Source organism: Salvelinus sp. IW2-2015, unplaced genomic scaffold (assembly GCF_002910315.2).
Source record: "Salvelinus sp. IW2-2015 unplaced genomic scaffold, ASM291031v2 Un_scaffold910, whole genome shotgun sequence".
NCBI lineage: Eukaryota > Metazoa > Chordata > Actinopteri > Salmoniformes > Salmonidae > Salvelinus > Salvelinus sp. IW2-2015.
The window spans coordinates 291,410-303,516 of NW_019942643.1; the positions used below are offsets into that span (position 1 = coordinate 291,410).

General features: G+C 48.0%; 1 protein-coding gene across 2 annotated transcripts; it reads left to right on the forward strand.

Annotated features, from left to right (window-relative positions):
- The first annotated feature begins 54 nt into the window (after positions 1-54).
- LOC112069112 (breast cancer anti-estrogen resistance protein 1) lies at positions 55-11,925 on the forward strand. 2 transcript variants are annotated; one of them, XM_024136398.2, is made up of 8 exons: positions 55-203; positions 1,328-1,690; positions 3,153-4,598; positions 4,779-4,898; positions 5,674-6,651; positions 8,173-8,247; positions 8,918-9,175; positions 9,496-11,925. In XM_024136398.2, the coding sequence occupies exons 2-8, from the start codon at positions 1,679-1,681 to the stop codon at positions 9,676-9,678; spliced, it is 3,072 nt and encodes a 1,023-aa protein (XP_023992166.1). In that variant the 5' UTR covers positions 55-203; positions 1,328-1,678; the 3' UTR covers positions 9,679-11,925. The 2 variants fall into 2 exon arrangements, with proteins under 2 accessions (XP_023992166.1, XP_023992167.1); XM_024136399.2 differs by lacking the exon at positions 1,328-1,690.
- Positions 11,926-12,107: the final 182 nt, after the last annotated feature.

A 12,107-nucleotide genomic window follows, 5' to 3' on the forward strand; every position in this document is an offset into this window, starting at 1 on the left:
AGCTGTAATATTCGGTTTCTCCATCCTCAAAAATGTGCGCTTTACCGCAAGAGGGTCGTATCCAATTACGTAGTCCTTCTCCGGAGGGAGACATACGAGAAAAACCTCGTTTGCCACGAATTCCCTCAACTGAAATAAAGGAACGCTCGATAGCTATCTTTCTTTTCTCGAGTATTGCATGAAATGTTTCTATTTCATCAAGGGTAAGTACGCTAGCGAACAAAACAACAAGTGGGTGTCATTTGAATGCAGACTGAAGTTTGCTTGTTAGCGAACTGATTTCATGTGCCCTTTTGTTTTGCCCATTGGCTATAAGCTAGCTAGCAGTTTACGTTACAGTAAAAAGCTAGCCTCTGCTCCATCGATTTAGATACTTGGATAATGTGGGCCAAATTGGGAGCTAACAAAATATTGAATATTAATTCATTTTTATTTTATCAGCGATCGGGTGAGCTGCTTGCTAACTTTAAGGGGCTAGCTAACGTTTGTTAGCAAATATTTACGTCATCTGAGTCAATCAATGCCATGGTCTAAAATTTCGTCCTGGCTGACTGATCCCACTGCCTGGTAACTTGATATACAACCTCTGAGTTTTATGTTGTCAATTAAGTTTTTACAGAATAATAATTGCCACCATTATTTGATATACATTTTTCGAATAACGCTTGGTACATATTTTGAATGCTTGCATTTTAACTGTACATCTGTCATTGGGGTAGCATTTGCAGGATGAAATCTCTTGAGTGTCCAAAGGGGGAAAAAACTAAACAAACAATACTTAGTAACAAGAATAATATGACAACTATTGTCTAATAATAATACCAATGAAATAATAATATATATTTTTAAGTACATTAACAGCATAGCAAGTTGTTGTACAACTACTAATGGTCCTACAACTAATAAAAACTAATGCTACAACTAATAATAAAACTAAGTGTATTTAATACATACAGTACATACATATTTACAAATATATTAACATTAACATCTTAATATTTGACAAAGGGGCTTTCTGAAATTCACTGTGATTTTAATGCCCTGATTTCTATAGGTAAATTATTCCGGTCAGTTGAGCCTTTTTATCTGAAGGATCTTACTCCGTGATATACCCTTGGAGTTTGTAATTGCTACTGTTTGTCGAAAGCAGTTGTGAGTCTTGTAAATCATGGGTGTGTGACCACAACATGGGATATGGTAAGAAGACAGAAGTTATGAATTGGCTCTAAATACAAGTGGTAGACGTTGACATCCTCTAAGAATCTAGACTATGTTGTTTACAAAGTGAGAACAACGCTAACGATTTCATCATCATGTCCCTGACTAGGATTCTCCTTCAGTGGAATCAGGAGCGTGATATGATGATTGCATCACAATCCGGCCGAACTGGCTTTTCTAATCTTAATCTCAAGAACGGTCGACAACACTGAGCCAAGAAGAAGCAGTTCAATCATGCCCTCAACACAGAAGAACCCTATGGGCGTTGGTGAGTGAAGAAGGCAGGACATCTCGCAGCCTTGAAGGAGGCTGGTGTTGTTGTCCTTGAACACAACTCGGATCGTGTGTTTGGACTCCGCAGCAGTCTGCAGTTCACCTCTTGGTTCTAGATGGAGGACTCTGTGTGTTTGTGAGCCTGACCCAACGTCCTGACGGGTGCATTGTCTGAGGAAGAGTAAATATGTCCCTCTCTGTGAGTACCAATCGTGTGTGTGTGTGTGTGTGTGTGTGTGTGTGTGTGTGTGTGTGTGTGTGTGCACGCACATTTTGTATGAGATATGGTGGGTAAGCAGGCACTGATGACAGGAGCCCAACTGGTGTCATGGCACTAAAGTTATTTTTCAAACCAGGGCCATGTTTGAATACTTAAAAAATGCATCATCCTTCTTTGGGAGAATCACTGATATGACATAACTGGATCGGTGAAAGGCCATTGGCTGAAGTGAACCTTTTTGTTGTCCCCATCCAATACTCTCAAATCAGTGATTACATCATTCAGGGAAGGGAGGGAATGAAGGATGCGGGTTTTAAGTAGTTGAACATTGCCCTGGATTCCATCCACTGTTTCCAGCAGGCACGTTTCAGAGTAGAGCTAGTAGTGCAAAACGTTTTGCAACTGAAAACAACACGCTGTGTTCTAATAGGACAAGATTGGACACTTTGACTTTTTATTTWATTTTTTTACATTTCCTTCATACTGAACGCAGCTCAGGGCTCAGCTTGTCTCTATAGCCAATCCCCAGGGGGTTAGGGTTTTGAAAAGGAGAAGATGAGAGGAGGCCCATGGGACGGCAATTAAACCCCAAACTAGGGACAGATGTTGCCTCCCTTCCCCCCCTCCCTCTCTTGCTCCCTCCCTCCATCCCTCTCTTTTCTCATTACCATTTACTCCTCTTGTCTTTTCAATCATTCCTCCCTCCTCTGACTCGTTTCTACTCACCCTAAAAGTACTGTGTGCAGTAACTAAGTATATAGTGATTCAGCACTTATATCATTATGTGTTTAGTCATGATGGGACTCTGAATGTGTTCTCTCTCTTTCTCGCCACCACACTGTTTTTGTTTAGCTCCTCCCTCTTGATCTTTAGCTCTTCTATTCACTTACACCGTTATACAATCAGCTATTCTCAATCTCTTTCTTGGCATKGAGTCAATGCATTTGTCTGTGTGCAGTCCTGTCAGTATGTAGATGTGTGACGTTAGGCTGTCTCTGTGTGTGCAGTCCTGTCAGTATGTAGATGTGTGACGTTAGGCTGTCTCTGTGTGTGCAGTCCTGTCAGTATGTAGATGTTGTACGTTAGGCTGTCTCTGTGTGCAGTCCTGTCAGTATGTAGATGTGTGACGTTAGGCTGTCTCTGTGTGTGCAGTCCTGTCAGTATGTAGATGTGTGACGTTAGGCTGTCTCTGTGTGTGCAGTCCTGTCAGTATGTAGATGTGTGACGTTAGGCTGTCTCTGTGTGTGCAGTCCTGTCAGTATGCCCCCTATGACTAGTGTCCAACGTTTTTCCTGACCACGTGACTTCACTAGGAAAAACTCTGGATTAATGCTGGGATAGTGATGGGTGTTTTGTGGATCTCTTATTTTGGAGGAATTACTGTGTCATAAGTTATTTCTGTGTTACATATGTTTTCCCTGTCCCTCTTTTCCCCCCTCAGACGGTGCTGGCGAAGGCCCTGTTTGACAATGCAGCAGAGAGCCCTGAGGAGCTGGCCTTCCGGAAGGGGGACATCCTGATGGTTCTAGAACAGYAGCAGGGAGGCGGTCCTGGCTGGTGGCTCTGCTCCCTCCACGGGCGCCAGGGCATCGCCCCCGCCAACCGCCTCCGCCTCCTCCACACCYCCCCGGGGTCTGACCCCCGACCCCCCAGCCGCGCCCCCAGCGAAGACTCCGTGTACCTCTCCCCTGGCCCCCTGGCCCACACAGCAGTCTCCACGGAGGACATAGMCAGCGTCTACCGCACCCCACCTAGCCTGGGGGAGGCCCTGTACCAGAGCCCAGGGGCGGTGCCTGTCGCCTCTAGACCAGAGGTCCTCCGACAGGCTGAGGTAGGGGGTCGCCCGCGCTCCCGCTCCAGCTCTGGCACACGCCCCCTACCCGATTGGGACGGGGGGGTGACGGGGCGCCCGCGCTCGCCCTCACTCCGAGGCAGAGATGCAGACTCAGCTGGGACTCTTTACCAGACCCCCTCCACCCCCACACTTCTTGGGCCCCAGCAACACAGATCAGCAGGGGGTCTGACTGGAGCCCCTGGCCCAGAGAATGTCTACCTGGCCCCCAGTGGGATGCCCCGGGCTGTGGGTCTAGTTCCAGAGGGGCCAGAGGATGACAACACCTACCTTGTCCCCAGGGAGACTGTAGTGGCTGCAGGCCACTCTGACGGCTGTTACCTGGTCCCCAGAGGTACCGTACTGCCCAGCGAGGAGTTCTACCAGACCCCCACAGGATTGGCAGCAGGGGTGGCCGTGGCGACCCAGGTTACCCCCATCGCTACCAGGATCCTGGAGACTCAGAGCCTCACCCCTTCACAGGTCAACGGGGACAGGGGGGCCCCCCTCAAGCCCCTCACCCCTAGTTCCAAACTGGCACAGGACACCCCTGGGATGATGTACCAGACTCCCACCCATGTGGGAGCAGGGATTCTCAGGACTCCACCCGTCCCTGCACTGGGATCCCCCAAACCTCAGCTGAAAGGCGTGACCCCCAAAACCACAGGAACCCCCAGAGGTCAGAGTGGTGTGCCCTCCACCGCTCCCATCGCCAGGGGGAAGCTAGCTCCAGCTACCCCCGTCAGGGGGTCCCCCTTGCTGGCCAGACCAGGACAGGGACAAGGCAGAGTGCCCAGGTCACCAAACGTTGCCCGTAAGCCCCCTCCTCCAGCCCCTCCAGTGAGGGGGGTCACCAGAAAAGACTTGCCCCAGTCTGGAACCCCTGTGTCCACCTCTAAGCCGGCCCTCTCCACCCCCCAGTCGACTCCTGTACCCTTGCAGCAGGAGAGCAAAGATAGGAGGATGACGTCGGATGAAAAGAAGACGAACGGGCAGAATAAGAAAGGAGAGGGCAGGGAGTATGCAGATCCTGATGACGAGAACCTCGACGAACAGGTGACAGACAATCTCGTCATGACTAGGCCCCAGAGTTATCCCCCGTCAAGTCATGTATTCAGGAAAAACTCCAACCCTAGTTAACCAATGTGAACTATATATCTGACGTTGACCTTGTGCTTCTAACAAGCGCACAACAGTCTTATGACATGCTGTGTTGTGTTGTGCCTGGTCTACTAGGTGTATGATACTCCTCCCAGCAGTAGGTGGCAGCGGCCAGCCCCAGCAGCGCTGTGTGATGACGAGAACATCTACAACACCCCCCGCTCCCTCCCCCCACACACTGACCTAGAGTCAGAGGTCAGTCAGGATTCTTCCTCCACAGTGCAGACACCATCTCCCTCCTCTCCAACTCCATTTCTCTTTCTCTCCCCGGCTCTCTTCTTTCTCTCTTTGTCTTGTTCTCACTCCTCGCTCTCACTTCATCTTTCTCTCTCTCTCCCTCCCTCTCCTTCTTTCTGTCTGATTCTCTCTTTCCCCCCTCAGCTCTCAACCTTCCCTCACCTGTTCTTCCCTCCCTTTGCTCCCCCCTCCCCCTCACCCTCTCTTTCTCTCAGTCCCCCTCTTTCTCTCTCAGCTCAACTTTCCTTCACCTGTTCCTTCCTCCCACAGCCCCTCCCTACGTCTGTCTCTCTCTCTGCCACACCTGTTTCTCTGTCAGCTGCATTCCAGTCTGTCTGATCTGAATACTACTGTTGCTATTTTCTCCCAGTCACACCCAGCTGTCTATACCGCAGTGGGAATGTAATGGCCAGGCTATCCAATCTCCTCCTCTTTTCTACTCCTCTGTTCTTCTACAACATACATGCATAACAAACAGTACTACTGACTAGGAGCTTAGAATGACTGAATGGAATGACTTGAAGAACAATAACGGTAAAGGAAGATTTGCTATGCGCCATAGACCCACATTGTCCTGGGGACTGATCTAGGTGCCCTTTACACTGGTGCTTTAGACATTAAACTGAGCAATTGGTGTCTGGGCCAGGGGGCAAAACAGAGAGCAATATCCCCAAGAGGAAAGTAGCATCTCCTTCCACCCCTTTCTGTCTTCATCTCCATTTCTCTCTTTCAGGTGTACAATGTTCCCACTATAATACTCAGCACGTCATCAGACCCCCAGCAGCAGACCTACAACYTCCAAGCGTCTGTTACAACTGCTGAATCAGAGGAGGACGTTTACAGCGTTCCCTCCCTTCCTGGCCTACCCCTGGCCCCGGGGGACATGTCCACCATCAACCCCCTGGAGGAGACGGAGCACGGCCAGGTCTACTCTGTCCCCGGCCCAGGGAAGAGAGCGCCGCTGGGTGAGGGCAGCGACTTGGGCTCCACCTCCGAGCCGGACTGTGGCATCTACAACATGCCTGCTCTCACCCTTGACGTCTTGCCCTCTTCGGCGATGTCAACGTCGTCTTCCACACATAGGTTATCTGTATCCAGTAATGGGTCTGGTGATATCCAATGGAGAACCTCACTTTCCAGCCTTGTCCAATCGGTGCTGAGCACTGCCTCGGGTGCACCCGCCTCCTCAAGGGACCTGGCTACCTCATTGGCTGAGATCCTGTCCGTCTGGAAGTTGAGTCAACCCAGCGAGGTCCCTCCCTCTCTCCAACTGGCTTGGGCCCGCCTCTCAGATCTACTTCCTGCTTTGTCTGCCGGTGGCCACGCCCCTCCGTCAGACACCCTGCTCTCTATGGTCCAACGGGCGCTGGAGGACTCCACCATCCTGTTACAGACCCAGGGGCGGCCCCGCCTCCCTTCCCAGGACTCCCTGTCCCGGAGACCCCTACCAGCCCTTCCCGTAGCGGAGAACAAACCCGTAGGGAATGGTATGGGACCACGCAAGAGTAGCTGGATCCAGGAAAGGCCCTTACCCCCGACCCCGCAGCCAGCGTTCCCCCTGCCCCTCGCACAACCCTCCATGACCATGTCCATCACAGTAGGGCAGAGCGATGGAGAGGAAGAGATGGGGAACGAGTACGCTGGGATAGGTCTGACTCCTGCCCCGGCACCACTTCCTGTTGGAGACAGTGTGGGATACGTGAAGCTGCAGGTCAGTTTTCAATCTGCTGGCTTTTGTTTCTCACTCACCTCTCCCTTGCTGGCACTTGTCTGCATTTTACATTGCGTTTGAGTCATTTTTTACATTGTGTTTTAGGGGGGTMTCAGGATTGTACAATTTGAGGTTAGATGGTTCAGAAGAAACCGCTTTTCTTAAAACAACCTCTACAAATTGTAAAAATACTTCCCCTTTAAGCAGACTCATTTATCCAGAGTGACTTCTAATAATCGCTCTTGTATGTTTGCTTCTCTTCTTCCAGTTGTATTATTGGACAGTATCTGCTCTGTGGGCCCATGGCTGTGTCTAAAGTGATGTATCTATATTATATTTACAAAAGTATGTGGACACCCCTTCAAATTAGTGGAATCCGCCATTTCAGCCACACCCGTTGCTGACAGGTGTACAAAATTGAGCACACAGCCATGCAATCTCCACAGAACAACATTGGCAGTAGAATGGCCTTGCTGAAGAGCTCAGTGACTTTCAATGTGGCACAGTCATAGGATGCCACCTTTCCAACAAGTCAGTTTGTCAAATTTCTGCCCTGCTAGAGCTGCCCCGGTCAACTGTAAGTGCTGTTATTGTGAAGTGGAAACGTCTAGGAGCAACAACGGCTCAGCCGCGAAGTGGTAGGCCACACAAGCTCACAAAACGGGACCGCCGAGTGCTGACGCGCATAGCAACACTCACTACCGAGTTCCAAACTGCCTCTGGAAGCAACGTCAACACGAGAACTGTTAGTCGGGAGCTTCATGAAATGGGTTTCCATGGCCGAGCAGCCGCACACAAGCCTATGATCACTATGCGCAATGCCAAGCGTCGGCTGGAGTGGTGTAAACGCGTTCTCTGGAGTGATGAATCACGCTTCACCATCTGGCAGTTTGATGGACAAATCTGGGTTTGGTGGATGCCAGGAGAACGCTACCTGCCCCAATGCATAGTACTAACTGTAAAGTTTGATGGAGGAGGAATAATGGTCTGGGGCTGTTTTTTATTGTTCATACTAGGCCCCTTAGTTCCAGTGAAGGGAAATCTTAATGCCACAGCATACAATGACATTCTAGACGATTCTGTGCTTCCAACTTTGTGGCAACAGTTTGGGGAAGGCCCTTTCCTGTTTCAGCATGACAATGCCCCAGTGCACAAAGCGAGGTCCATACAGAAATGGTTTGTCGAGATCGGTGTGTAATAACTTGACTGGCCTGCACAGAGCCCTGACCTCAACCCCATCGAACACCTTTGGGATGAATTGGAACACCGACTGCGAGCCAGGCCTAATCACCCAACATCAGTGCCCGACCTCACTAATGCTGTTGCGGCTGAATGGAAGCAAATCCCCACAGCAATGTTCCAACATCTAGTGGAAATCCTTCCCAGAAGAATGGATGCTGTTATAGCAGCAAAGGGGGGACCAACTCCATATTAATCTCAATGATTTTGGAATGAGATGTTCGACGAGCAGGTGTCCACATACACTACATGACCAAAAYTATGTTCACCTTTCCTCCACAGGGAAAGCCAGAGCCTCCCTCAGATGTCCAGACAGAGAATGGGTCAAACCAGACTGTCCACACCACAGAGCCTAGGGTAAGTAACACACACTCACATCTTATCTCCAATTGTCACACATATGCTTGTCTCATTCTCACACACTTTGTTTTCACACCAATCACCCCGCACATACACACACACACTCATCCTCTCACATCTTCACACCACATACACAAACTATGGCCTCGGATAAATCATTAATTCTCTCTGTGTATTTACTTTTGAGCTTTCTCTGTCCTTCAGTCCAGTGAGTCAACATTGATCTACCTGACTTTAGGTTACATTGACAGTAAATCTGCTCTCTGTACTCCTTTATCCAGTTTCAACCTGCCTGGATCAACTCAACTTGTTTACCTTTACAGTATCTCTACCTTAATCTCAATGTCTCTTTAGCTTCTCTTATCTTCCTCTCATTTTTTCTCAGCCTATATTTTTGTAGGTTGCGTCAACTCGTGTCATAGCCACACAACAAGAGGTCATCTGTGGTTCTAAGAACTTGACATAATAGACAGTGGTGGACCATTGCACAATACATAGCAGTTCCATAAGTGACAATGTTCATCCCTGCCATTACAATGATGGCCCTATCTCACTGTCTTTAACTCTCTCCCTCCCCCTATGTCTCTAACTCTCTCCCCATTTCTCTAACTCTCTCCCTGTCTATCTTCTCTCTTCCTTCTCTGTCTCTGTCTCTCTCTCGCTCCAGTTGAGCCCCTCCCCTCCTCTGCCCATCTCTCTCTCTCTGGAGGACTCTGAGCTGCTGTCCTTCTACTCGTCTCAGAGCCTGTCCCACCTCTCCTGTCTGGCGGACTCCATCGACGTGCTCTTCAACAGTGTGCAGGGGAACCAGCCTCCCCGCGTCTTCGTTTCCCGGGGGAAGAGTTTGATCGTGACGGCGCACAAGCTGGTGTTCATCGGGGACACGCTCTCCCGCCTCCTGACCTCTCCTGACCTCCGAGCAAAGGTCAGCACACATTTCATGCCAAAATGACATGGTCGTGACTCGTGTTCATGAGGGCACACTAGCAAAACATTTTACAACAGAAAAAAGAAATGAATGTTTCTCATAGGACGAGTTTAGGTAGTCCCTACCTGTTGCAGTCAGTTTTCTTCCATTCTATGCCTAATGAACACGACCCTGCATTTCATTCCAAATGTAGAGTTRGATACGGTAGTCAAACATAAAGAACAGCTTGCAGCAGAATTAATTAGAGATTTAGGTCAAGGTGAAAGGGATTAGGGACATTTAGGTAAGATATTTATTTTGTCTTTCTCTCTCCGTAGGTCACAACCTCAGGGGGGCGTCTGTGTCAGGCCCTGAAGGCCGTCGTCGTGGCTACAAAGGGGGCAGCACAAAACTATCCATCGGTCTCTGCCACCCAGGAAATGGTGGACCGCGTGGCAGAGCTGTCCCAGCATGCCGCAGGATTCTCCAGCCTGCTAAAGCGCCTCGCAGAGATATCTTGACAATATTTCTTCAACTTCTCTTCTTGAAATGCCTTAGTTCAGGGTTTCCCAAGCTCAGTCCTCGGGACCCCAAGGGGTGCACGTTTTGGTTTTTACCCTAGCACTACACAGCTGATTCAAATAATCAACTAATCATCAAGCTTTGATCATTTGAATCAGCTGTGTAGTGCTAGGGTAAAAACCAAAACGTGCACCCCTCAGGGTCCCGAGGACCGAGTTTGGGAAACGCTGCCTTAATAGTTGTTTCAATGTGTGGTCTTCTTAATTGAACGGTTTGACGTTGGAAGTAAGTGACTTGGAATCATTGATTATCAGTGCGGAAGAAGAACTGAGATCTGTGCCTCAAATTTGTCATTGAGTTAGATTTTGTGTGTGTTGGTTGGGCTTTGTTTTTATACTTACTGACTTCTGTGCTCTTGGTGCCAACTGCCAAGCACAGCTGTCTCGTGTGTCTTGATAACTTATTTGATTGATGGATGTTTGGTTTTGCTCATGTTTGAACCAGGTTTGTGACATTGAGTGTCCCTTTTGGGCCACCATATTATGGGAGACAGCCTAGTTCTGGTCGGTTGCCATACGTTCCTCTTCCTTTGACAACCATTTGTTTTCTTATCTTTGCATCCTTATTTATTCGAAGTAACTCTCCATCCCCCCCTCTCAAAAATAGTAAGTGTGCCCACATCCTGTTTGTTGCAATGGAGGAGAACAGGGAGAGCTTGGTGCAGGTGGTGGGTCTGTATATAAATGCTGTGGCAGCATTACTGTGTGTTTCTGCCTGGTGTTGCATTGGAGATTGTGTAAAACTTGTATTATCCAGAGGATGTTGACCATAGGAGCTAGCAAGATGACAAGATGGCTACTKTTTTACCCCTTCAGTTTCCTAGCTTGTAGTCTGGAAGAGGGGGATTGGAAAGAAGGTTATGAGTTCTATGTGGGACTGAGATTGGTTTCAAGTAACCTGTTGTTGGAGTGGTGCAAGAGCGGGCTCAGTCAGGCATGTCCTTTCCCACGGTTGGGCCATCGAGAGGGAAGAACCTGTATGCCAACTTTTACCTGTCTACACCTGTCTCGCTTTTCATTTCTCCCTTTCCTCTCGCTTTCTCACACACATTACACCTTCCGTCACACACCCTCACTTGCCTACACAGTCCCCGGCATGTTGTCCAAAGGACGAGAAAGAAAGGGTTGTCTTTTGTCTATGCGGGTGGCTCCTAGACAGACATACTGGTATACTGTTGCCTGTCTGTTTTCTATTCAACTCTATTGTTAGTGCGACCTTGTGAGGAATCCATAGCAGACGTGTGGGTTGCAGACTTGCCAAATGGGCTATTTCTGTAATGTGTGTGTATCTCCATGAAGTTCATCTTTGTCACCATTGCCCTCCTTAAGTCAATGCTTAAACTAATCTTCTGTGCCCAAACATTGCCTCCTGTTTCGCTCCTACCTATCTAGTTCCCTGTAGCCTCTGATAGGCTAGGTGGAAGTATCGCCATATTGCTTCATGGGCTACTCTTACCCAATCCTCTCAGATCCTAATAAGTGCATAGGGGGCTAAGGTATGATTGGGGCGCAGGCTTCTAGGCTTTCCTATTGTTGAAAGACTAATGGCACCCTGCAAAGTCAATGCTGCCACCCTCCCTAGTATTGCTGTCTGACTCTATGCAGTATGTTGGTGATAGGAAGGTCAAATTAACAAATATGCGTCAGTGCCAAAAACAAGTAGGAAGTAGCTTCCTCAAACACTAGTGATTTGCCTTTGAGCTCCCCCTAGTGGAAAGTAGCAGGGTTTCTACAGAATGCCGGCCTGCACAGTAAAGTCAAGTCACATCCATAGCCGGAGGGCCTAATAATAGAAAAGTATCATCATAATTAATAACAATTGTATTTATTTATAATTTTTTCCTAGTGGCTTTGTGATCTGCATGGCTTTAAGTTGCTATATTTGTTATATATGCACATATTTAACCAGGGATGTTTTCACTTCACTACAATGTTTGAAAATCATTGGAGAAGAGCAGTTAGTTTGATTAAGCTAAATTTGTTTTTTGCCTTTTTTTGTACCAGAATGTATTTTTGAAAGCTTTTCGTGTTGTAATTTGTTTTTACACTAAAGTMAATTTGTTGGGATTGACTCAATGGCTATATAAGGCATCTATCCAGTCTAGTTCATGTAAATTGAACACTACAATGATGAGTCATTTGACTCTGTTCCCTTCTAAAATGCACAAATACATTTTTACAATTACATTGTTCTGTCTTGGTGTGAATTATTTCTGATGAAAGTGTCTATATGTATTTTAAAAAGGTGTTTCACTTTTCACCTTGTTAGTGAAGCATCTGACTTATTAATTATTCCATGTTTTGTTTTTTCGGACATGATACTGTGCACTGTCTGTAAAAAGCGTCAGACACATGGATAAGGCTCATTT